The 22,154-nt window shown below is 45.4% G+C and overlaps 1 protein-coding gene across 1 annotated transcript in view; it reads left to right on the plus strand.

Annotated features, from left to right (window-relative positions):
• LOC311126402 (fer-1-like protein 6) overlaps positions 1-21,994 on the plus strand; it is a gene marked incomplete at both ends in the record, with an annotated part of 23,485 nt that extends 1,491 nt beyond the window's left edge. Inside the window, 26 exon segments of the mRNA XM_084200409.1 lie at positions 1,440-1,530; positions 1,653-1,772; positions 1,899-2,051; positions 2,362-2,545; positions 3,121-3,245; positions 3,565-3,699; positions 4,005-4,154; positions 4,900-5,007; positions 5,460-5,621; positions 8,314-8,494; positions 9,802-9,947; positions 10,034-10,156; positions 10,311-10,362; positions 10,866-10,910; positions 11,421-11,515; positions 12,365-12,496; positions 12,969-13,109; positions 13,288-13,415; positions 14,344-14,514; positions 14,830-14,984; positions 16,668-16,810; positions 16,926-17,014; positions 17,380-17,478; positions 19,212-19,453; positions 19,657-19,814; positions 21,894-21,994. Coding sequence (XP_084056535.1) covers positions 1,440-1,530; positions 1,653-1,772; positions 1,899-2,051; positions 2,362-2,545; positions 3,121-3,245; positions 3,565-3,699; positions 4,005-4,154; positions 4,900-5,007; positions 5,460-5,621; positions 8,314-8,494; positions 9,802-9,947; positions 10,034-10,156; positions 10,311-10,362; positions 10,866-10,910; positions 11,421-11,515; positions 12,365-12,496; positions 12,969-13,109; positions 13,288-13,415; positions 14,344-14,514; positions 14,830-14,984; positions 16,668-16,810; positions 16,926-17,014; positions 17,380-17,478; positions 19,212-19,453; positions 19,657-19,814; positions 21,894-21,994 — 3,429 coding nt within the window.
• Between the last annotated feature and the right edge of the window lie 160 nt (positions 21,995-22,154).

Consider the following 22,154-nt stretch of genomic DNA (forward strand, 5'->3'; position numbering starts at 1 on the left):
TGTTGACTATATGGTGCATACTGACAACACTGTTGACTATATGGTGCATACTGACAACACTGTTGACTATATGGTGCATACTGACAACACTGTGACTATATGGTGCATACTGACAACATGTTGACTATATGGTGCATACTGACAACACTGTTGACTATATGGTGCATACTGACAACACTGTTGACTATATGGTGCATACTGACAACACTGTTGACTATCTGGTGCATACTGACAACACTGTTGACTATATGGTGCATACTGACAACACTGTTGACTATATGGTGCATACTGACAACCTGTTGACTATCTGGTGCATACTGACAACACTGTTGACTATATGGTGCATACTGACAACACTGTTGACTATCTGGTGCATACTGACAACACTGTTGACTATATGGTGCATACTGACAACACTGTTGACTATATGGTGCAAACTGACAACACTGTAGACTATCTGGTGCAAACTGACAACTCTGTTGACTATATGGTGCATACTGACAACACTGTTGACTATATGGTGCATACTGACAACACTGTAGACTATATGGTGCATACTGACAACACTGTTGACTATATGGTGCATACTGACAACACTGTTGACTATATGGTGCAAACTGACAACACTGTAGACTATCTGGTGCAAAACTGACAACTCTGTTGACTATATGGTGCATACTGACAACACTGTTGACTATATGGTGCATACTGACAACACTGTTGACTATATGGTGCATACTGACAACACTGTTGACTATATGGTGCATACTGACAACACTGTTGACTATATGGTGCATACTGACAACTCTGTTGACTATATGGTGCATACTGACAACACTGTTGACTATATGGTGCATACTGACAACTCTGTTGACTATATGGTGCATACTGACAACTCTGTTGACTATATGGTGCATACTGACAACACTGTAGACTATATGGTGCATACTGACAACACTGTTGACTATATGGTGCATACTGACAACACTGTTGACTATATGGTGCATACTGACAACACTGTTGACTATATGGTGCATACTGACAACACTGTAGACTATCTGGTGCATACTGACAACACTGTTGACTATATGGTTGCATACTGACAACACTGTTGACTATATGTGCATACTGACAACACTGTTGACTATATGGTGGCATACTGACAACACTGTTGACTATATGGTGCATACTGACAACACTGTGACTATATGGTGCAAACTGACAACACTGTAGACTATATGGTGCAAATGTACTGGTTCTTATAGTAACTCAACAGTGTGTGTGTATGTTTGCGTGTGTGTGTGTGTGTGTGTGTGTGTGTGTGTGTGTGTGTGTGTGTGTGTGTGTGTGTGTGTGTGTGTGTGTGTGTGTGTGTGTGTGTGTGTGTGTGTGTGTGTGTGTGTGTGTGTGTGTGTGATTGCTATCTCTTCTGCTTGCAGGAGCTTCATAGCCTTTGCAGAAGGGGAAGTGAGGCGGAATAATCTGACCATGTTGGATAAGAAACGCCTGACCATGTGTAAAGAGGAGCTGGTTGGTGCCCTGGCCTCTAGACCCTACCTGTAGTCCACTCTTCTGAGAGACAGAATTGTTAAATTATGATGATGATGATGATGATGATGATGATGATGATGATGATGATGTTCATTCTACAGGAGAGTATGGTCAGAGAGGCAGAAACCATCTCCGAGGGGAAGAGGAAGGCTCGCAGTATGAAGGAGACGTTGCAGGAGGCTCTAAAACTCACACGGAAACTGAGATTCCTAGTGGAAGAGGTATGCACGTCTGTTCTTGTATGTTGTCTGTGTGTGTGTGTGTTTGTTTATGTAAGAGCAGCATATTGACAGTGTGTATCCCTGAGATGACACTGAGCTGGTTTCTCTCCTCTCTCTCTCTACTAGCCACAGCATACCATCCCAGATGTGTTTGTGTGGATGCTGAGTAACAACAAGCGTGTGGCGTATGCCCGCATCGCTGCCCGTGACCTGCTCTACTCTGCCAGCCCTGAGGAGAGAGGCAGAGACTGTGGCAAGATCCAGACTTTATTCCTGAAGGTATGGCACCAGAAATAAAGAGACACGCAGCGGTCACAGCGGTCGTGGCTGTTCTGTTTTCCAGCACCTCTCCAATTATTTTGGATGTGCTTCATCTCATCATTTTTTACAAACAGGCAGGGTAGAAAGCATACTGTATTTTTCCATATAATTAAGCTCATTTACATTTGAATTCATGGGTTTTATATACCAGTTATAAGAGAAGTGATTTGCACTATGAGGACCCTGGTCAGAGTAATGTTCTATATTGTGGTTACGGCACCATTTCAAACACACAGTCTGATCATGTCCCCTCCTTTTTCTTTCCCAGCCCCCAGGGAAGCGTGTAGCAGGCTGGTCAGTTCAGGCCAAACTGGACATTTACCTGTGGCTGGGCAGCTGCAGAGAGTCCTCTCATATGCTGGATGACCTGCCTGGAGGGTTTGAACCCACAGGGGGCGCCACTAAGGAGCAGTTTCTACCCGGAAACCTACCTGTACATCTGGTATATAGAGGTACGATAGATAGATTGATTAGATAGATAGATAGATAGATAGATAGATAGATAGATAGATAGATAGATAGATAGATAGATAGATAGATAGATAGATAGATAGATAGATAGATAGATAGATAGATAGATAGATAGATAGATAGATAGATAGATAGATAGATAGATAGATAGATAGATAGATAGATAGATAGATAGATAGATAGATAGATAGATAGATAGATAGATAGATAGATAGATAGATAGATAGATAGATAGATAGATAGATAGATAGATAGATAGATAGATAGATAGATAGATAGATAGATGGATGGGTGGGTGGGTGGGTGGGTGGGTGGGTGGGTGGGTGGGGAGAGAGAGAGAGAGAGAGAGAGAGAGAGAGAGAGAGAGAGAGCGAGAGAGAGAGACAGAGAGCGCGAGAGAGACAGAGAGAGAGAGAGAGACAGAGAGAGAGAGAGAGAGAGAGAGAGAGAGAGAGAGAGAGAGAGAGAGAGAGAGAGAGAGAGAAAGAGAGCGAGAGAGAGAGAGCGAGAGAGAGAGAGAGATTGGGGAATAATACCCTGATTCTCCTCCCTCCAGAACAGCACCAGTTCCAGATGCGAGCCCACATGTACCAGGCTAGAGGGCTGATAGCAGCAGACTCCACAGGACTCTCAGACCCCTTCGCCAGGGTCACCTTCCTGACACACAGTCACACCACCGCCGTAAGGTCCACACAACTCTCATAGGATGGGATCTAGCTACAGAGAAAGTCCCTAGAAGAAGAGGGCTTTTGATGGGTGTAGTTCTAACCAGGATTGGGGTCAATTCCATCTGATTTCATTCAATTCAGTAGATGAGCTAAGTTTCCAAGCGCTATTTACTTTGAGAATTTTTCTATTCCTGAATTGGACATTCGATTCATTTCCTGACTTACTAAACCCCAGCCATGTTTCTAGGTACTAACTATGACCCAATCTGTGGTACTTAAGTTCTGTCTCTGACCCCTGGCCGTAGCTGTAAGTTCTCCCTGTGACCTCTTAGATCATCAACCAGACGTTAACCCCGACCTGGAACCAGATGTTATTGATGACGCGGGTCACACTGCACGGAGACCTGACACACCTGGAGCAGGAGCCACCGTGCATCGTCATCGAGGTGTATGACGACGATGCTCTGGTGAGCTAATTACCCCTCTGACGTTACGACATGCCTTCGTTTCATTAGCCTCAGTGCCAGTCCTGTTTCTGATCTCTTGTTGTTGCTCAAGCTGGCAAGAGATCAGAAACAGGCAGGCATCCGGGATATCGTTCAATCGCTAGAAATGTAACGTTTAAAGGTGAAACAAATCAAAGGTGACAATATATGTTGGTTTAAAGTGAATCCCTTGAGGACAGTGACCTTCACGGGATTGATATATAATCTTATGTTGGGACAGGCTATTTATTCACCATCACCGTATCTTCTGCTTCTTTCCTCCCCAGGGCAAGGCAGAGTACCTGGGCAGCACGGTGGCAGTGCCCGTGGTGAGGGTGTCAGGGAAGCCCTACTCCACTCCCCAGCTCCACTACAGTCCTCTGTTTTGTGGGTCCCAGTCTGGAGGAGACCTGCTGGGGGCCTTTGAGCTCATACAGGTAGAACACTACCTTGGGCGGCAGGGTGGCTCAGTGGGTTAGAGCGTTGTGCCAGTAACCGAAAGGTCGCTGGTTCTAATCCCGAGCCGACTAGGTGAAAAATCTGTCGATGTGCCCTTGAGCAAGGCACTTAACCCTAATTGCTCCTGTAAGTCGCTCTGGATAAGAGTGTCTGCTAAATGACTAAAAATATATATAATAATAATAATAAAAAACAAATACACTACTGGAGACTGAGGCACAAATGAAACCCTATTCCCTGTATAGTGCAATTGATATGTTTGTTTGTATTCTGTCAAGCTGAGTCGAGGGGAATTCATAGTGCAGTATATCTGAGTCGAGGGGAATTCATAGTGCAGTATATCTGAGTCGAGGGGAATTCATAGTGCAGTATATCTGAGTCGAGGGGAATTCATAGTGCAGTATATCTGAGTCGAGGGGAATTCATAGTGCAGTATATCTGAGTCGAGGGGAATTCATAGTGCAGTATATCTGAGTCGAGGAGAATTCATAGTGCAGTATATCTGAGTCGAGGGGAATTCATAGTGCAGTATATCTGAGTCGAGGGGAATTCATAGTGCAGTATATCTGAGTCGAGGGGAATTCATAGTGCAGTAAAGCTGAGTCGAGGGGAATTCATAGTGCAGTAAAGCTGAGTCGAGGGGAATTCATTCTCTGTGATTTTCCTCTCGCTCCATGATTTTTCTCCCACCCTTTGGCTGTTTCATTGTTATTCATCTCATAGATCCCAGAGTCAGGAGAAGAGCATCTGCCTCCGCTGGACGAACCAGATGGCCATATCTACCCTGTACCTGCCAACATCAGACCTGTACTGAGCAGGTATCGATTAGAGGTGAGAGGAAGATCAACCAACCAACTAGAGCGCCGTAACTCTAGAACAGGTGGCAGGGGCATTGTTCAACTGTGTATTAGTTGGAATGGTCTGGAGTATGATATGTGTTGTGTATGTACTTTGTTTGGTTGTCCCTATGGGATATTAAAGGATTCTATTCTGGGTGTTGTAATGGTGTTCTCTATGTAATCCAGGTGTTGTTGTGGGTGTTGTAATGGTGTTCTCTATGTAATCCAGGTGTTGTTGTGGGTGTTGTAATGGTGTTCTCTATGTAATCCAGGTGTTGTTGTGGGTGTTGTAATGGTGATCTCTATGTAATCCAGGTGTTGTTGTGGGTGTTGTAATGGTGATCTCTATGTAATCCAGGTGTTGTTGTGGGTGTTGTAATGGTGTTCTCTATGTAATCCAGGTGTTGTTGTGGGTGTTGTAATGGTGATCTCTATGTAATCCAGGTGTTGTTCTGGGGCCTGAGGGAGCTGAAGAAGGTGCAGCTCCTTTCTGTGGACCGCCCCCAGGTGTTTATAGAGTGTGCTGGGAAAAGCCTGCGCTCCTCTGTCATCCAGAGCTACAAGAACAACCCTAACTTCACCACACTGGTGGACGCCTTTGACCTGGTAACTAACATGACCAACCCTAACTTCCCCACACTGGTGGACGCCTTTGACCTGGTAACTAACATATCCTTCTCCTTTTAATATTATCCAATGTCCACTTCTGCTGTTGGTCAGTCACCCTCAAGGACATCTGACCTGCTCTGACTCATCCTCAAAGACTTCAGACCTGCACCAGTGACTCGGTTAATAAAAAAGTGGTCAGATGACGCAGATGCTAAGCTACAGGACTGTTTTTTGCTAGCACAGACTGGAACATGTTCCGGGATTCTTCAGATAGCATTGAGGAGTACACCACATCAGTCACTGGCTTCATCAATAAGTGCATCGATGATGTCGTCCCCACAGTGACCGTACGTACATACCCCAACCAGAAGCCATGGATTACAGAAAACATCCGCACTGAGCTAAAGGGTAGAGCTGCTGCTTTCAAGGAGCGGGACTCTAACCCGGACGCTTATAAGAAATCCCGCTATGCCCTCCAACGAACCATCAAACAGGCAAAGAGTCAATACAGGACTAAGATTGAACCGTACTACACCGGCTCTGACGCTCGTCGGATGTGGCAGGGCTTGAAAACTATTACAGACTACAAAGGGAAGCACAGCCACGAGCTGCCCAGTGACACAAGACTTCCAGACGAGCTAAACCACTTCTATGCTCGCTTCGAGGCACGCAACACTGAAGCATGCATGAGAGCACCAGCTGTTCCGGATGACTATGTGATCACGCTCTCCGTAGCCGATGTGAGTAAGACTTTTAAGCAGGTCAACATTCACAAGGCCGCAGGGCCAGATGGATTACCAGGACGTGTACTCCGAGCATGTGCTGACCAACTGGCAAGTGTCTTCACTGACATTTTCAACATGTCCCTGACTGAGTCTGTAATACCAACATGTTTCAAGCAGACCACCATAGTCCCCGTGCCCAAGGACACTAAGATAACCTGCCTAAATGACTACCGACCCGTAGCACAGACGTCTGTAGCCATGAAGTGCTTTGAAAGGCTGGTCATGGCTCACATCAACACCATTATCCCAGAAACCCTAGACCCACTCCAATTTGCATACCGCCCCAACAGATCCACAGATGATGCAATCTCTATTGCACTCCACACTGCCCTTTCCCACCTGGACAAGAGGAACACCTACGTGAGAATGATATTCATTGACTACAGCTCAGCATTCAACACCATACTGCCCTCAAAGCTCATCACTAATCTAAGGATCTTGAGACTAAACACCTCCCTCTGCAACTGGATCCTGGACTTCCTAACGGGCCGCCCCCAGGTGGTAAGGGTAGGTAACAACACATCTGCCACACTGATCCTCAACACGGGGGCCCCTCAGGGGTGCGTGCTCAGTCCCCTCCTGTATTCCCTGTTCACCCATGACTGCATGGCCAGGCACGACTCCAACACCATCATTAAGTTTGCCGACGACACAACAGTGGTAGGCCTGATTACCGACAACGATGAGACAGCCTATAGGGAGGAGGTCAGAGATCTGTCCGTGTGGTGCCAGGACAACAACCTCTCCCTCAACGTGACCAAGACAAAGGAGATGATTGTGGACTACAGGAAAAAAAAGAGGACTGAGCACGCCCCCATTCTCATCGACGGGGCTGTAGTGGAACAGGTTGAGAGCTTCAAGTTCCTTGGTGTCCACATCACCAACGAACTATCATGGTCCAAACACACCAAGACAGTCGTGAAGAGGGCACGACAAAGCCTATTCCCCCTCAGGAGACTGAAAAGATTTGGCATGGGTCCTCAGATCCTCAAAAAATTCTACAGCTGCACCATCGAGAGTATCCTGTCTGGTTGCATCACCGCCTGGTATGGCAACTGCTTGGCCTCCGACCGCAAGGCACTACAGAGGGTAGTGCGTACGGCCCAGTACATCACTGGGGCCAAGCTTCCTTCCATCCAGGACCTCTATACCAGGCGGTGTCAGAGGAAGGCCCTCAAAATTGTCAAAGACTCCAGCCACCCTAGTCATAGACTGTTCTCTCTGCTACCGCACGGCAAGCGGTACCGGAGTGCCAAGTCTAGGTCCAAAAGACTTCTCAACAGCTTCTACGCCCAAGCCTTAAGACTCCTGAACAGCTAATCATGGCTACCCAGACTATTTGCACTGCCCCCCCACCCCATCTTTTTACGCTGCTGCTACTCTGTTAATTATTTTGGCATAGTCACTTTAACTCTACCCACATGTACATATTACTTCAACTACCTCAACTAGCCGGTGCACCCGCACATTGACTCTGCACCGGTACCCCCCTGTATATATAGCCTCCCTACTGTTATTTTATTTTACTTCTGCTCTTTTTTTCTCAACACTTTTTTGTTGTTGTTTTATTTTACTTTTTTATTAAAAATAAATGCACTGTTGGTTAAGGGCTGTAAGTAAGCATTTCACTGTAATGTCTGCACCTGTTGTATTCGGCGCATGTGGCCAATACAATTTGATTTGATTTGATTTGACTTGCCTAAGTCTGTCCACTGTTAACTAGGTAGAATAGTGGACAGGTGTTAGCTGTGTCCCAAATGACACCTTATTCCCTATGTCCCATAGGGCTCTGGTTAAAAGAAGTGCACTATATAGGGAATCGGGTGCCATTTGGGAAACAGACAGAGACACATGCAGAGTTGACCTTCAACCTTTATCTCCTCCCTGTCTGTTCTTTCCCACAGGAGCTGCCTGAGAATGAGAACCTTCATCCTCCCCTGAACATCAGTGTGGTGGACTGGCGAGCCTTCGGACGCTCTACCCTCGTGGGAAACTACGTCATCAACAACCTGAAGCCCTTCAAATACACCCCTCCTCCCGCGCTGTCCACGCCAACCTCACCACGGGGACCTCACAGCAGAGAGGGTAAAAGTCAAATCCTATCCTACCACCACAATGTGTCTGGAGAGAAAACACTATCTACCCAAAAGCAAAACTGCGAAAAAGTGATTGAAAAGATGTCATAATGACAAACAGTTTCTTTTTCAACCAGTTTTATCCGCTGGGATAGCGACTGTTGTACAGGACTTTCAGGTGGTGCTGTTTTACCGACTGTTGAACAGGACTTTCAGGTGGTGTTGTTTTACCGACTGTTGAACAGGACTTTCAGGTGGTGTTGTTTTACCAACTGTTGAACAGGACTTTCAGGTGGTGCTGTTTTACCGACTGTTGAACAGGACTTTCAGGTGGTGCTGTTTTACCAACTGTTGAACAGGACTTTCAGGTGGTGCTGTTTTACCGACTGTTGAACAGGACTTTCAGGTGGTGCTGTTTTACCAACTGTTGAACAGGACTTTCAGGTGGTGCTGTTTTACCGACTGTTGAACAGGACTTTCAGGTGGTGCTGTTTTACCAACTGTTGAACAGGACTTTCAGGTGGTGCTGTTTTACCGACTGTTGAACAGGACTTTCAGGTGGTGCTGTTTTACCGACTGTTGAACAGGACTTTCAGGTGGTGCTGTTTTACCGACTGTTGAACAGGACTTTCAGGTGGTGCTGTTTTACCGACTGTTGAACAGGACTTTCAGGTGGTGCTGTTTTACCGACTGTCGAACAGGACTTTCAGGTGGTGCTGTTTTACCGACTGTTGAACAGGACTTTCAGGTGGTGCTGTTTTACCGACTGTTGAACAGGACTTTCAGGTGGTGCTGTTTTACCGACTGTTGAACAGGACTTTCAGGTGGTGCTGTTTTACCGACTGTTGAACAGGACTTTCAGGTGGTGCTGTTTTACCGACTGTTGAACAGGACTTTCAGGTGGTGCTGTTTTACCGACTGTTGAACTTTCAGGTGGTGCTGTTTTACCGACTGTTGAACAGGACTTTCAGGTGGTGCTGTTTTACCGACTGTTGAACAGGACTTTCAGGTGGTGCTGTTTTACCGACTGTCGAACAGGACTTTCAGGTGGTGCTGTTTTACCGACTGTTGAACAGGACTTTCAGGTGGTGCTGTTTTACCGACTGTTGAACAGGACTTTCAGGTGGTGCTGTTTTACCGACTGTTGAACAGGACTTTCAGGTGGTGCTGTTTTACCGACTGTTGAACAGGACTTTCAGGTGGTGCTGTTTTACCGACTGTTGAACAGGACTTTCAGGTGGTGCTGTTTTACCGACTGTTGAACAGGACTTTCAGGTGGTGCTGTTTTACCACCCTTGGTGTGCTGTGTGTTTTCAGTTTTAGGCATGATGCCCCAGTCTACTGAAGACAGTTTAATCACTTTGTCATCTGAGGATGTCTCAATCAACATCGACCAGGAGATCTACCGAAGACCCACAGGCCCACCGCCACCCCCACCCGAACCAGACAACAAGAGGGAAAAGGTGAGAGGAAGGAGACAGACAAACACACACACACACACACACACACACACACACACACATTAACAAGCATTCTCCGTATACAACAGGAGTGGAAGAAGAGCTCTCGCAGGTCTACTAAGAGAAGGAAGCGTACCGTAGCGGATGAGTCTGGGGACAACGTCCTCGACTGGTGGTCCAAGTACTATGCTTCAGTGGACAAGATCCAGCAGGTGAGGACATCTAAACATCTAGATATTGTCCACATGTTGGACTGTCGTTGGTCCATAGAGATGGACAAGAGAGCACACTCCCTATCTTTGTCATAACGGCTTGTGTGAGCACCCTCTATGGAAACTAATCAGGACCTCTTTGTTACCTCTCCAGGCCAAGCAGAAGGAGGTGCATCCCTTTCCGGACATCTATGATCATGATCATGGTGAGTAGGAGCTTTAACAAACCTTTCAAACAACTGACTGACTGTTCAAAATGAAATCAAATGTTATTTGTCACATGCTTCGTAAACAACAGGTGTAGACTAACAACAACGCAGAGAGACATTTATTTGAAAAAATATAAAAAATAACAACAGGAGAAATAAATATAGATAGTTAAATAGTTCACCAATAGCTACCTGGACTAACTATTTAGCAGTCTTAGGGAGTATAAGCTGTTCAGGGTCCTGTTGGTTCCAGACTTGGTGCATCGGTACCGCTTGCTGTGCGGTAGAAGAGAGAACAGTCTACGACTTGAGTGGCTGGAGTTTTTTTACTTTTTTAGTTGTTTTTGTTGAGGTTTTTGGAGTCTACAGTCATTTTGGACAGCGCCTCACTACACACACATTGTTGTGTATTGCAGTATTTCCATTCCAAACCTTGCTCTCATTGTTGTGTATTGCAGTATTTCCATTCCAAACCTTGCTCTCATTGTTGTGTATTGCAGTATTTCCATTCCAAACCTTGCTCTCCGATGGAGTAGACTCCTTGGGTAAGGATATGAATAGCAAGACAGTAGTAATTAATCACATGGTTCATTGGGTAAGGATATGGCTAACATAACAGTAGTAATTCATCGCATGGTTCCTTGGGTAAGGATATGGCTAACATAACAGTAGTAATTCATCACATGGTTCCTTGGGTAAGGATATGGCTAACATAGTTTCTTCCCTCCCTCTATCAATCCTTTTTGGTGGCAAGTATAGTCCACTGCACATCAATAGAATAGTGTTTGGGGGGAAAGCTGTGAAATACAATGGTTGTGGGGGAGAAGGCCTATGGGTGTCATAAGGTTGGGGATCCATAGATGGTGTTACACATAGCTACCTATTTAGCAACCCATAGCAAACTGTAGTTGTTTGCACCGGAGTTGCACCTTGGTTGCTTTGTGCTTAATAATTCAGTTCTTAATCCTACATCTTATTGGACATCTATAGGTTTACTGTGGTGTGAATATGTTATTTTTCTGTGAGTGTCAGTTATTTTTATTTTCCTGTCCCAGTCAGTGGACAGCAGGACGGAGACGACAAGAAGAAGAAGCCACAGTTGAAAGTCAAAGACTCTCAGGAAGGGGTGTCCAAACTGGCAACACTGCAGGTAAAAGCTGCTGCGTTGCTTTCAGTCTCTAGTCCCCTGTGACAAACTGGCAACACTGCAGGTAAAAGCTGCTGGCTGCTTTCGGTCTCTAGTCCCCTGTGACAGACTGGCAACACTGCAGGTAAAAGCTGCTGCGTTGCTTTCGGTCTCTAGTCCCCTGTGACAAACTGGCAACACTACAGGTAAAAGCTGCTGCGTTGCTTTCGGTCTCTAGTCCCCCGTGACAAACTGGCAACACTGCAGGTAAAAGCTGCTGCGTTGCTTTCGGTCTCTAGTCCCCTGTGACAGACTGGCAACACTGCAGGTAAAAGCTGCTGCGTTGCTTTCGGTCTCTAGTCCCCTGTGACAGACTGGCAACACTGCAGGTAAAAGCTGCTGCGTTGCTTTCGGTCTCTAGTCCCCTGTGACAGACTGGCAACACTGCAGGTAAAAGCTGCTGCGTTGCTTTCGGTCTCTAGTCCCCTGTGACAAACTGGCAACACTGCAGGTAAAAGCTGCTGCGTTGCTTTCGGTCTCTAGTCCCCTGTGACAAACTGGCAACACTGCAGGTAAAAGCTGCTGCGTTGCTTTCGGTCTCTAGTCCCCTGTGAAAGACAGAGGTGTTATCAGATTACCCTTTTTCAACCAATCATATCAGTGTAAGTGTGCATTAGTTATTTGAAGTTTGCTGTGTATGAACATGTACAAGGCTGGTTTTTATTATGTTTCTGTGTATTGCAAGGTTGTTAAGTTTAATATTGTCATATTCTAATGAGATCACATTGCTATGTAAACCCTCTAACTGTATATCAGTGTGTATTTGTTCTTTACCACATTGCTGAGTATGAACAATATGTAAATTCCCTGTAGCTGTATGACAAGGAGCTGGAGTCAGAGTTTGGTCCGTTTGATGACTGGGTCAACACCTTCGAGCTGTTCAGAGGGAAAGCCAATGACGAGGGGGGCCGTTCTAATGAGGAGAGGTTTGTTGGGAAGTTCAAGGTGAGTGGTTCTGTGCTTTTTCTTCATGAATCTTGTTCTGGAGGCAGCGCTGCAGAACGGTCACTAGCTGGCACAGCCGCAAAGTCATAAAATCAGATTTTAAACCTAACCCTAAACACACTGCTAACCTTAATGCCTAATCCTAACCTTAAATTAAGACTAAAAAGCACAATTTTGTTTTCATGAATTTTTACAATATAGACAATTATGACTATTATGACAATTATCACTTCACTCAGTTCTGCCTCTAGGAGAAGACTCATGACAATAAACATCCAACTGCGATTATAGCCTGGTCCCAGATCTGTTCAATTGCTAGGACTTCGGCAAGACAGCACAAACGGATCTGGGACCAGGCTAGAGTGATTCGATATTACGCTGTAAAATAACCATTATGTAACTACCATAAAAGGATGGATTCATTTTGGTCAGGGTCAGTAACGATGATCCAAACTACCGTGTGTACGTCTAGGGTCGGTTCTGCTTGTACAAGCTAACTGAGGAGGACGGAGAGTGGGAGGAGAGTCCATCACACTCAGGCCAGTTTAAGATCACCCGTGGGATCCCACCCAACACCTCCGTCAAGGTTCTCGTCAGGGTTTACATCGTATCTGTGAGTATGAGTAGACCATAAAAGAGATGTGTCTCGTGTCACGTGTCATCACGTTCACTAGGGCACACTATAGCAAAAAACTTTTTTTTTGCAATGGAAAAACAAAAAAATCTGTGTTCTTTTCTTCCATTTGGTGGCAAGTGAACACAACCCTTGGCTATATCTGTCCGTCCCTCAGGCATCTAACCTCCACCCAGCCGATGCCGATGGGAAGTCTGATCCCTACATTGTTCTGAGGATGGGGAAAACTGAGATAAAAGACAGAGACAACTACATCCCCAAGCAACTCAACCCAGTCTTTGGCAGGTGGGAGAATACATTTTATACCATCTGTAACAATGACGCTGTGAGTTGAGAAGCAGGTGAAACGTTCAATAAAACAACAAAACTTGAAATGAGACAGCGTAACAGTGGGATGTAGTGTAAACACAGGAACATTACCGACTGAGGACTAAACGTAAAGGAGGGACATATAAAGGGGAGGTAATGGAGTCCAGGTGTGAATTATAATGATCTGCAGGTGCGCGTAATGATGGATGCCAGGTGTGCGTAATGATGGATGCCAGGTGTGCGTAATGATGGATGCCAGGTGTGAATTATAATGATCTGCAGGTGCGCGTAATGATGGATGCCAGGTGTGCGTAATGATGGATGCCAGGTGCGCGTAATGATGGATGCCAGGTGTGCGTAATGATGGATGCCAGGTGTGCGTAATGATGGATGCCAGGTGTGCGTAATGATGGATGCCAGGTGTGCGTAATGATGGATGCCAGGTGTGCGTAATGATGGATGCCAGGTGTGCGTAATGATGGATGCCAGGTGTGCGTAATGATGGATGCCAGGACTGGTGGTCAGTATTCCGGCGACTTCGCACGCCGGAGGGGAGGAGCACGAGTAGACGTGACACCATCCTTTAACAGAAGCTGTTTCCCTGGTTATATTTTAGTCAAATGAGCAAGCATTTACACCATCCTTTAACAGAAGCTGTTTCCCTGGTTATATTTTAGTCAAATGAGGAAGCATACATTTACAAAATACAGTATGTTGGTGGATGTCAGTGCAGAAAGGACCAATTGTTTAACATCATATCCATTTGACTTTATTCCCACCCAGGAAGGATTTTATACTATTTTTAACCAGTGGTTTGTAGTTTAGTCAGCTGAGCAAGCATAATGTACTGTATGTTGGCAGAGATTAATACAAAACTTCATATCCTTTGTCCTTTTCCCACCAGGTCCTTTGAGCTCCAGGCTACGTTTCCTAAAGATTCCCTGCTGACTGTTCTGATCTATGACCATGACACCATCGGGACTGACGATCTGATCGGGGAGACATGGATAGATCTGGAGAACCGCTTCTACAGCCGACACCAGGCCACCTGCGGACTGCCCACTGAGTACAGCATGTGAGGAAACACATTTTATTCTTCTTCTTCTTCTTCTACTTCTTCTTCTTCTTCTTCTTCTTCTTCTTCCTCTTCTTCTTCTTCTTCTTCTTCGTCTTCTTCTTCTTCTTCTCTTTACCCTTGGTTTGGGTCTCTTCTTTTTGCTTTTATCTCCTCATTGGATATCATGTTGTGTTCCACCCAGGTGTCTTAGTGATAGTTATCACGACTGGAGAGATTTCACCAAGCTGGCAGAGTTGCTGACTAAGAAGTTCAGTATGTCATGTTTATAACCATGTCATGATGCTGTTATAACATGTTATCCATGTATCTTAGTGATGGTTATAACGCCTGGAGGGACTCCACCAAGCCAACTGAGCTGCTGACTAAGCTCTGTAAGGAGAACAGGCTAGATGGACCCTACTTGAGACCCGGAAGAATCACCATCGGGGACAAAGTCTTCACTGGGAAAACACTGTTCATGGATGAAGGTATTTAACTGACTTTACTGAACTGAACATTGATTTGTTTATTGCCTTTGCTCAACCAGGTAAGTTAATTGGTGAATAATTAAATAACGACCTGAAAATGCATCAAGTCACAGTGACAGGCAACGACACCACTGTAAATATATAGGGCTGGTTTCCCAGATACCACTGTAAATATATAGGGCTGGTTTCCCAGACACCACTGTAAATATATAGGGCTGGTTTCCCAGACACCACTGTAAATATATAGGGCTGTTTTCCCAGATACCACTGTAAATATATAGGGCTGGTTTCCCAGACACCACTGTAAATATATAGGGCTGGTTTCCCAGACACCACTGTAAATATATAGGGCTGGTTTCCCAGATACTACTGTAAATATATAGGGCTGGTTACCCAGACACCACTGTAAATATATAGGGCTGGTTTCCCAGACACCACTGTAAATATATAGGGCTGGTTTCCCAGATACTACTGTAAATATATAGGGCTGGTTTCCCAGATACCACTGTAAATATATAGGGCTGGTTTCCAAGACACCATCGTAAATATATAGGGCTGGTTTCCCAGATACCACTGTAAATATATAGGGCTGGTTTCCCAGACACCACTTGTAAATATATAGGGCTGATTTCCCAGACACCACTGTAAATATATAGGGCTGGTTTCCCAGACAACACTGTAAATATATAGGGCTGGTTTCCAAGACACCATCGTAAATATATAGGGCTGGTTTCCCAGATACCACTGTAAATATATAGGGCTGGTTCCCCAGACACCACTGTAAATATATAGGGCTGGTTACCCAGACACCACTGTAAATATATAGGGCTGTTTTCCCAGATACCACTGTAAATATATAGGGCTGGTTTCCCAGACACCACTGTAAATATATAGGGCTGGTTTCCCAGATACCACTGTAAATATATAGGGCTGATTTCCCAGACACCACTGTAAATATATAGGGCTGGTTTCCCAGATACCACTGTAAATATATAGGGCTGATTTCCCAGACACCACTGTAAATATATAGGGCTGGTTTCCCAGATACCACTGTAAATATATAGGGCTGGTTTCCCAGATACCACTGTAAATATATAGGGCTGGTTTCCCAGACACCACTGTAAATATATAGGGCTGGTTTCCCAGATACCACTGTAAATATATAGGGCTGGTTTCCCAGATACCACTGCAAATATATAGGGCTGGTTTCCCAGACACCACTGTAAATATATAGGGCTGGTTTCCCAGATACCACTGTAAATATATAGGGCTGGTTTCCCAGATACCACTGTAAATATATAGGGCTGATTTCCCAGACACCACTGTAAATATATAGGGCTGGTTTCCCAGATACCACTGTAAATATATAGGGCTGGTTTCCCAGATACCACTGTAAATATATAGGGCTGGTTTCCCAGATACCACTGTAAATATATAGGGCTGGTTTCCCAGACACCACTATAAATATATAGGGCTGGTTTCCCAGATACCACTGTAATATAGGGCTGGTTTCCCAGACATGGTTTAGGCCTAGTCCTGGATGGAAAAAAAAGCACTTTCAATATATTATCTCTATTGAGAATACTTTTTAGTCCAAGACTAGGCCCTGTCTGGGAAACCTGCCAAGACTGTGTTCTATTTCCATCCAGTATGGTACTGATTAGTATGTGCTGCTGTACACAGAGCAGACAGTGGAGTCCTATGAACATCTGGCTCTGAAGATCCTTCACAGATGGACTGAGATTCCAGGGGTGGGGTGTAGACTTGTCCCAGAGCACATCGAGACACGGACTCTGTACAACAAGGCCAGACCAGGGATGGACCAGGTAACACATACCTTCTATCAAAAATAATCACATTACTTTTTTTTTTTTAAAGATATTATGCAATTTGTTCAACTTCACAAGTGTCTGTGTGTGTGTGTGTTTGTGTGTGGTTCAGGGCCAGCTCCAGATGTGGGTGGACATGTTCCCCATGGATATGCCCCACCCAGGACCCTCTGTGGACATCTCCCCTCGTAAACCTAAAGGGTAAGGCTTCGTACCTCTGTAGCACTAGGGCAGGTATACCCCAGGCTAGTTGAATAAAACAACCAGCTGTTATGATGTGATTGTATATGACATCAGTTGATTGATTGATTGTTGATCCTGTGAAGGTATGAGTGGATTGATTGTTGGTCCTGTGAAGGTATGAGTTGATTGAATGATTGTTGGTCCTGTGTAGATATGAGTTGATTGATTGATTGTTGATCCTGTGAAAGTATGAGTTGATTGATTGATGATTCAATGAAAGTATGAGTTGATTGATTGATTGTTGGTCCTGTGAAAGTACGAGTTGATTGATTGTTGATCCTGTGAAGGCATGAGTTGATTGATTGATTGTTGGTCTTGTGAAGATATGAGTTGAGAATCATCATCTGGAACACTGAAGATGTGATTCTGGAGGACACTAACTTCCTCACAGGAACACAGTCTAGTGACATCTACGTCAAAGGGTGAGTGGAACGACAATTTTTTTCAAACTTATCCAATATAAAACAGACATTGATGATTAGATTACATTCAGCTCATCCCTGAAGATCAAGCTTCTGAAACGGACCTTGATTGACCTTGTCGGTTCGGTTTTGAATACCCGTCTTAAAGATCTATTCTTTCCTGACTCGACCTTGCATTAACAGTAATTTAGTAATCTTTCTCTACTGTCATCCTCTCTATCTTTATCTACTGTCAACCTCTCTATATTTCTCTACTGTCCTCCTCTCTTCCTTTCTCTATTGTCATCCTCTATATCTTTCTCTACTGTCATCCTCTCTTTCTCTAAATTCATTCTCTCTTTCTTTACTGTCATTCTCTATCTTTCTCTACTGTACTCTATCTTTATTTACTGTCATTCTCACTCTTTCTCCACTGTGCTCCTCTCTATCTTTCTCTTTACTGTCCTCCACTCTATCTTTCTCTACTGTCCTCCTCTCACTCTTTCTCTACTGTCCTCCTCTCAATCTTTCTCCACTGTCCTCCTCTCTATCTTTCTCTACTGTCATCCTCTATATGTCTCTACTGTCATCATCTATCTTTCTCCACTGTCATCCGCTCTATCTTTCTCTACTGTGCTCCTCTCTATCTTTCTCTACTGTCCTCCTCTCAATCTTTCTCCACTGTCCTCCTCTCTATCTTTCTCTACTGTAATCCTCTCAATCTTTCTCTACTGTCATTCTCTCTATCTTTCTCTGTCATCCTCTCTAACTTTCTCTACTGTCATCCTCTCTTTCTCTACTATCATCCTCTCTTTCTCTACTGTCAGCCTCTATCTTTCTCTACTGTCATCCTCTATCTTTCTCCACTGTCATCCTCTCTATCTTTCTCTACTGTGCTCCTCTCTATCTTTCTCTACTGTCCTCCTCTCAATCTTTCTCAACTGTCCTCCTCTCTATCTTTCTCTACTGTCACCCTCTATCTTTCTCTACTGTAATCCTCTCAATCTTTCTCTACTGTCATTCTCTCTATCTTTCTCTGTCATCCTCTCTAACTTTCTCTACTGTCATCCTCTCTTTCTCTACTATCATCCTCTCTTTCTCTACTGTCAGCCTCTATCTTTCTCTACTGTCATCCTCTATCTTTCTCCACTGTCATCCTCTCTATCTTCTCTACTGTGCTCCTCTCTATCTTTCTCTACTGTCCTCCTCTCAATCTTTCTCAACTGTCCTCCTCTCTATCTTTCTCTACTGTCATCCTCTATCTTTCTCTACTGTAATCCTCTCAATCTTTCTCTACTGTCATTCTCTCTATCTTTCTCTGTCATCCTCTCTAACTTTCTCTACTGTCATCCTCTCTTTCTCTACTATCATCCTCTCTTTCTCTACTGTCAGCCTCTATCTTTCTCTACTGTCATCCTCTATCTTTCTCTACTGTCATCCTCTATCTTTCTCTACTGTCCTCCTCTCTCTATTTCTCTACTGTCATCCTCTATCGTTCTCTACTGTCATCCTCTATCTTTCTCTACTGTCCTCCTCTCTCTCTCTACTGTCATCTTCTCTATCTTTCTCTACTGTCCTCCTCTCTCTTTCTCTACTGCCATCCTCTCTATCTTTCTCTACTGTCATCCTCTCTATCTTTCTCTACTGTCATCCTCTATCTTTCTCTACGCTCATCCCCCCTATCTTTCTCTACTGTCATCCTCTCTCACTCAATAGTCTGAAAATATATTTGTATAATTGAATAATTTTTTCAGGTGGCTTAAGGGCATTGAGGACGATCGCCAGGAGACTGATGTTCACTACAACTCTCTGACTGGGGAGGGTAACTTCAACTGGCGCCTGGTGTTCCCCTTTAACTACCTGCCTGCCGAGAAGGTGGTGGTGGTCAGTAAGAGGGGGAGCATCTTCTCCCTGGACAAGACAGAGCAGAAGCTACCGGCCATGTTGGTGATGCAGGTCTGGGACTTTGAGAGGCTGTCATCTGATGACTTCTTGGGTAAGAGAGAGAAAGAGACACTGGTTTGACTCCTTTCCCTGGGCTGTCAGACAGTAGGCAATGGGAGGAAGGGGGACACGTTCATCTCAATGATCAGTATCAATCAGGGAAATCACATCCCAACCCAGAGCCTCTATTTTCCCATTAACACACTTTCTGTATGTGTGAAACAAGAGTTAAGATAGATGTTTCTCTGTTCGCAGGTACCGTGGAGCTGGATTTACATGGGTTTCCCCGCGGGGCCAAGTCAGCCAAGGCCTGTAAGATGGACATGCTGAAGGACAGTGTAGAGAAGATCTCCATCTTCCAACAGAAGAGGTCCAGGGGCTGGTGGCCCTTTGTCAAGGCTGAGGAGCTCACGGTACCAATACCATTCAACACCTTACTATGACGACAATTAGGCTGCTTCCCTAATGGCACCCTATTCCCTATATAGTGCACTACTTTAGACCAGAGAATGGCACCCTATTCCCTATATAGTGCACTACTTTTGACCAAAACCAAATTGGGCCTGGTGGGTGCCATTTCGGATGCAACCTACTGCCTAGGAGGTAGGGGTTAGGGGTTGTGCCTACTGCCTAGGAGGTAGGGGTTAGGGGTTGTGCCTACTGCCTAGGAGGTAGGGGTTAGGGGTTGTGCCTACTGCCTAGGAGGTAGGGGTTAGGGGTTGTGTCTCCTGCCTAGGAGGTAGGGGTTAGGGGTTGTGTCTACTGCCTAGGAGGTAGGGGTTAGGGGTTGTGCCTACTGCCTAGGAGGTAGGGGTTAGGGGTTGTGCCTACTGCCTAGGAGGTAGGGGTTAGGGGTTGTGTCTACTGCCTAGGAGGTAGGGGTTAGGGGTTGTGTCTACTGCCTAGGAGGTAGGGGTTAGGGGTTGTGTCTACTGCCTAGGAGGTAGGGTTTAGGGGTTGTGTCTACTGCCTAGGAGGTAGGGGTTAGGGGTTGTGTCTACTGCCTAGGAGGTAGGGGTTAGGGGTTGTGTCTACTGCCTAGGAGGTAGGGGATAGGGGTTGTGTCTACTGCCTAGGAGGTAGGGGTTAGGGGTTGTGTCTACTGCCTAGGAGGTAGGGGTTAGGGGTTGTGTCTACTGCCTAGGAGGTAGGGGTTAGGGGTTGTGCCTACTGCCTAGGAGGTAGGGGTTAGGGGTTAGGGGTTGTGTCTACTGCCTAGGAGGTAGGGGTTAGGGGTTGTGCCTACTGCCCAGGAGGTAGGGGTTAGGGGTTAGGGGTTGTGTCTACTGCCTAGGAGGTAGGGGTTAGGGGTTAGGGGTTAGGGGTTGTGTCTACTGCCTAGGAGGTAGGGGTTAGGGGTTGTGTCTACTGCCTAGGAGGTAGGGGTTAGGGGTTGTGCCTACTGCCCAGGAGGTAGGGGTTAGGGGTTAGGGGTTGTGTCTACTGCCTAGGAGGTAGGGGTTAGGGGTTAGGGGTTGTGTCTACTGCCTAGGACAGTGGTCACCAACCTTTTCTGAGTCAAGATCACTTTCGCAGTCGAGATCTACCATCTTCCACCTGATGGCGAAATTCGAGTCGCACCATATCTGCCTCATGCACAAATTCATGTTGTTCCTGTGACCAGAGAAAGTGAAATATTCCTCGATATTAAAATAGACACGACGAGCTGCTAATAACAATACAGACGCAGGGCTGTCGATACACTTGGCTACTCATTCATTGCAGCTGCAGCGCGAATGGAAGCGAGTGGAAGTACGGGGAAGTGCGTTTTGTTTTGTAATTGTGTTGAATAAAAACAGTGCTGGATAAAAAGTTAAACATGAACTCATTCATAAAAACAGAAGCTATTTGCTGTATTCTTTGACAGTCTCTCTGTGGACATGGTTTTAAAAGTTATTAAATAACCCTAACCCTAACCCTAACCCTAACCCATTAAATCTTACGTAGGCTAGATTCAAACTTTGCAGGGGCCGGGGAAGCTCTCCATTTAGCCACAGATCTCCCGGTCCACCAGGTAGGCGGAGTTTGTCTTTTCAGAGAAATTAAATGGTTCAAAATGGGAACTCTTTGCTTACCCGGTGTGCAGGGCTTCTGAATCAAGTGCACCTACCGCCAACAGGGCTTCTGAATCAAGTGCACCTACCACCAACAGGGCTTCTGAATCAAGTGCACCTACCACCAACAGGGCTTCTGAATCAAGTGCACCTACCACCAACAGGGCTTCTGAATCAAGTGCACCTACCACCAACAGCGCAACACAAAAAAAAAAAGGAGCGCAAGCCTTTATCATTGGCTTTTCTACAGAAACGTTTGGTCCAAGATTGAAGATCGACCAGTCGATTGCGATTGACCGGCTGGTGACCAATGGCTTAGGGGTAGGGTCTAGGGGTTGTCGTTACTGCATAGGGGGTAGGGGGTAGGGGTTGTGCCTACTTCCTAGGGGGTAGGGGTTGATTTGAGATTCAGGGGCATTAACATGTTGTTGTCTCCAGGGGAAAGTAGAGGCGGAGTTCCACCTGGTGACATCAGAGGAGGCAGAGAAGAATCCGGTTGGTCGAGCCCGCAAGGAGCCAGAACCCCTGGAAAAACCCAAGTATGATCTGCATTTTATATTGACCAATTAGAAAACTATTATATTCATCTCTCTAGCCATCCAGACAAGTCCTCCTCCTGCTTCATCAACATGTTTAACTGCTGATATAGGATCAGTGTTGTCATTTAGCTCATAATAAATAGGATGACATGGACAGAGG

The sequence above is a fragment of the Coregonus lavaretus genome, assembly GCF_964263955.1.
Source record: "Coregonus lavaretus genome assembly, contig: HAP1_SCAFFOLD_7789, whole genome shotgun sequence".
NCBI classification, from domain to species: Eukaryota; Metazoa; Chordata; class Actinopteri; order Salmoniformes; family Salmonidae; genus Coregonus; species Coregonus lavaretus.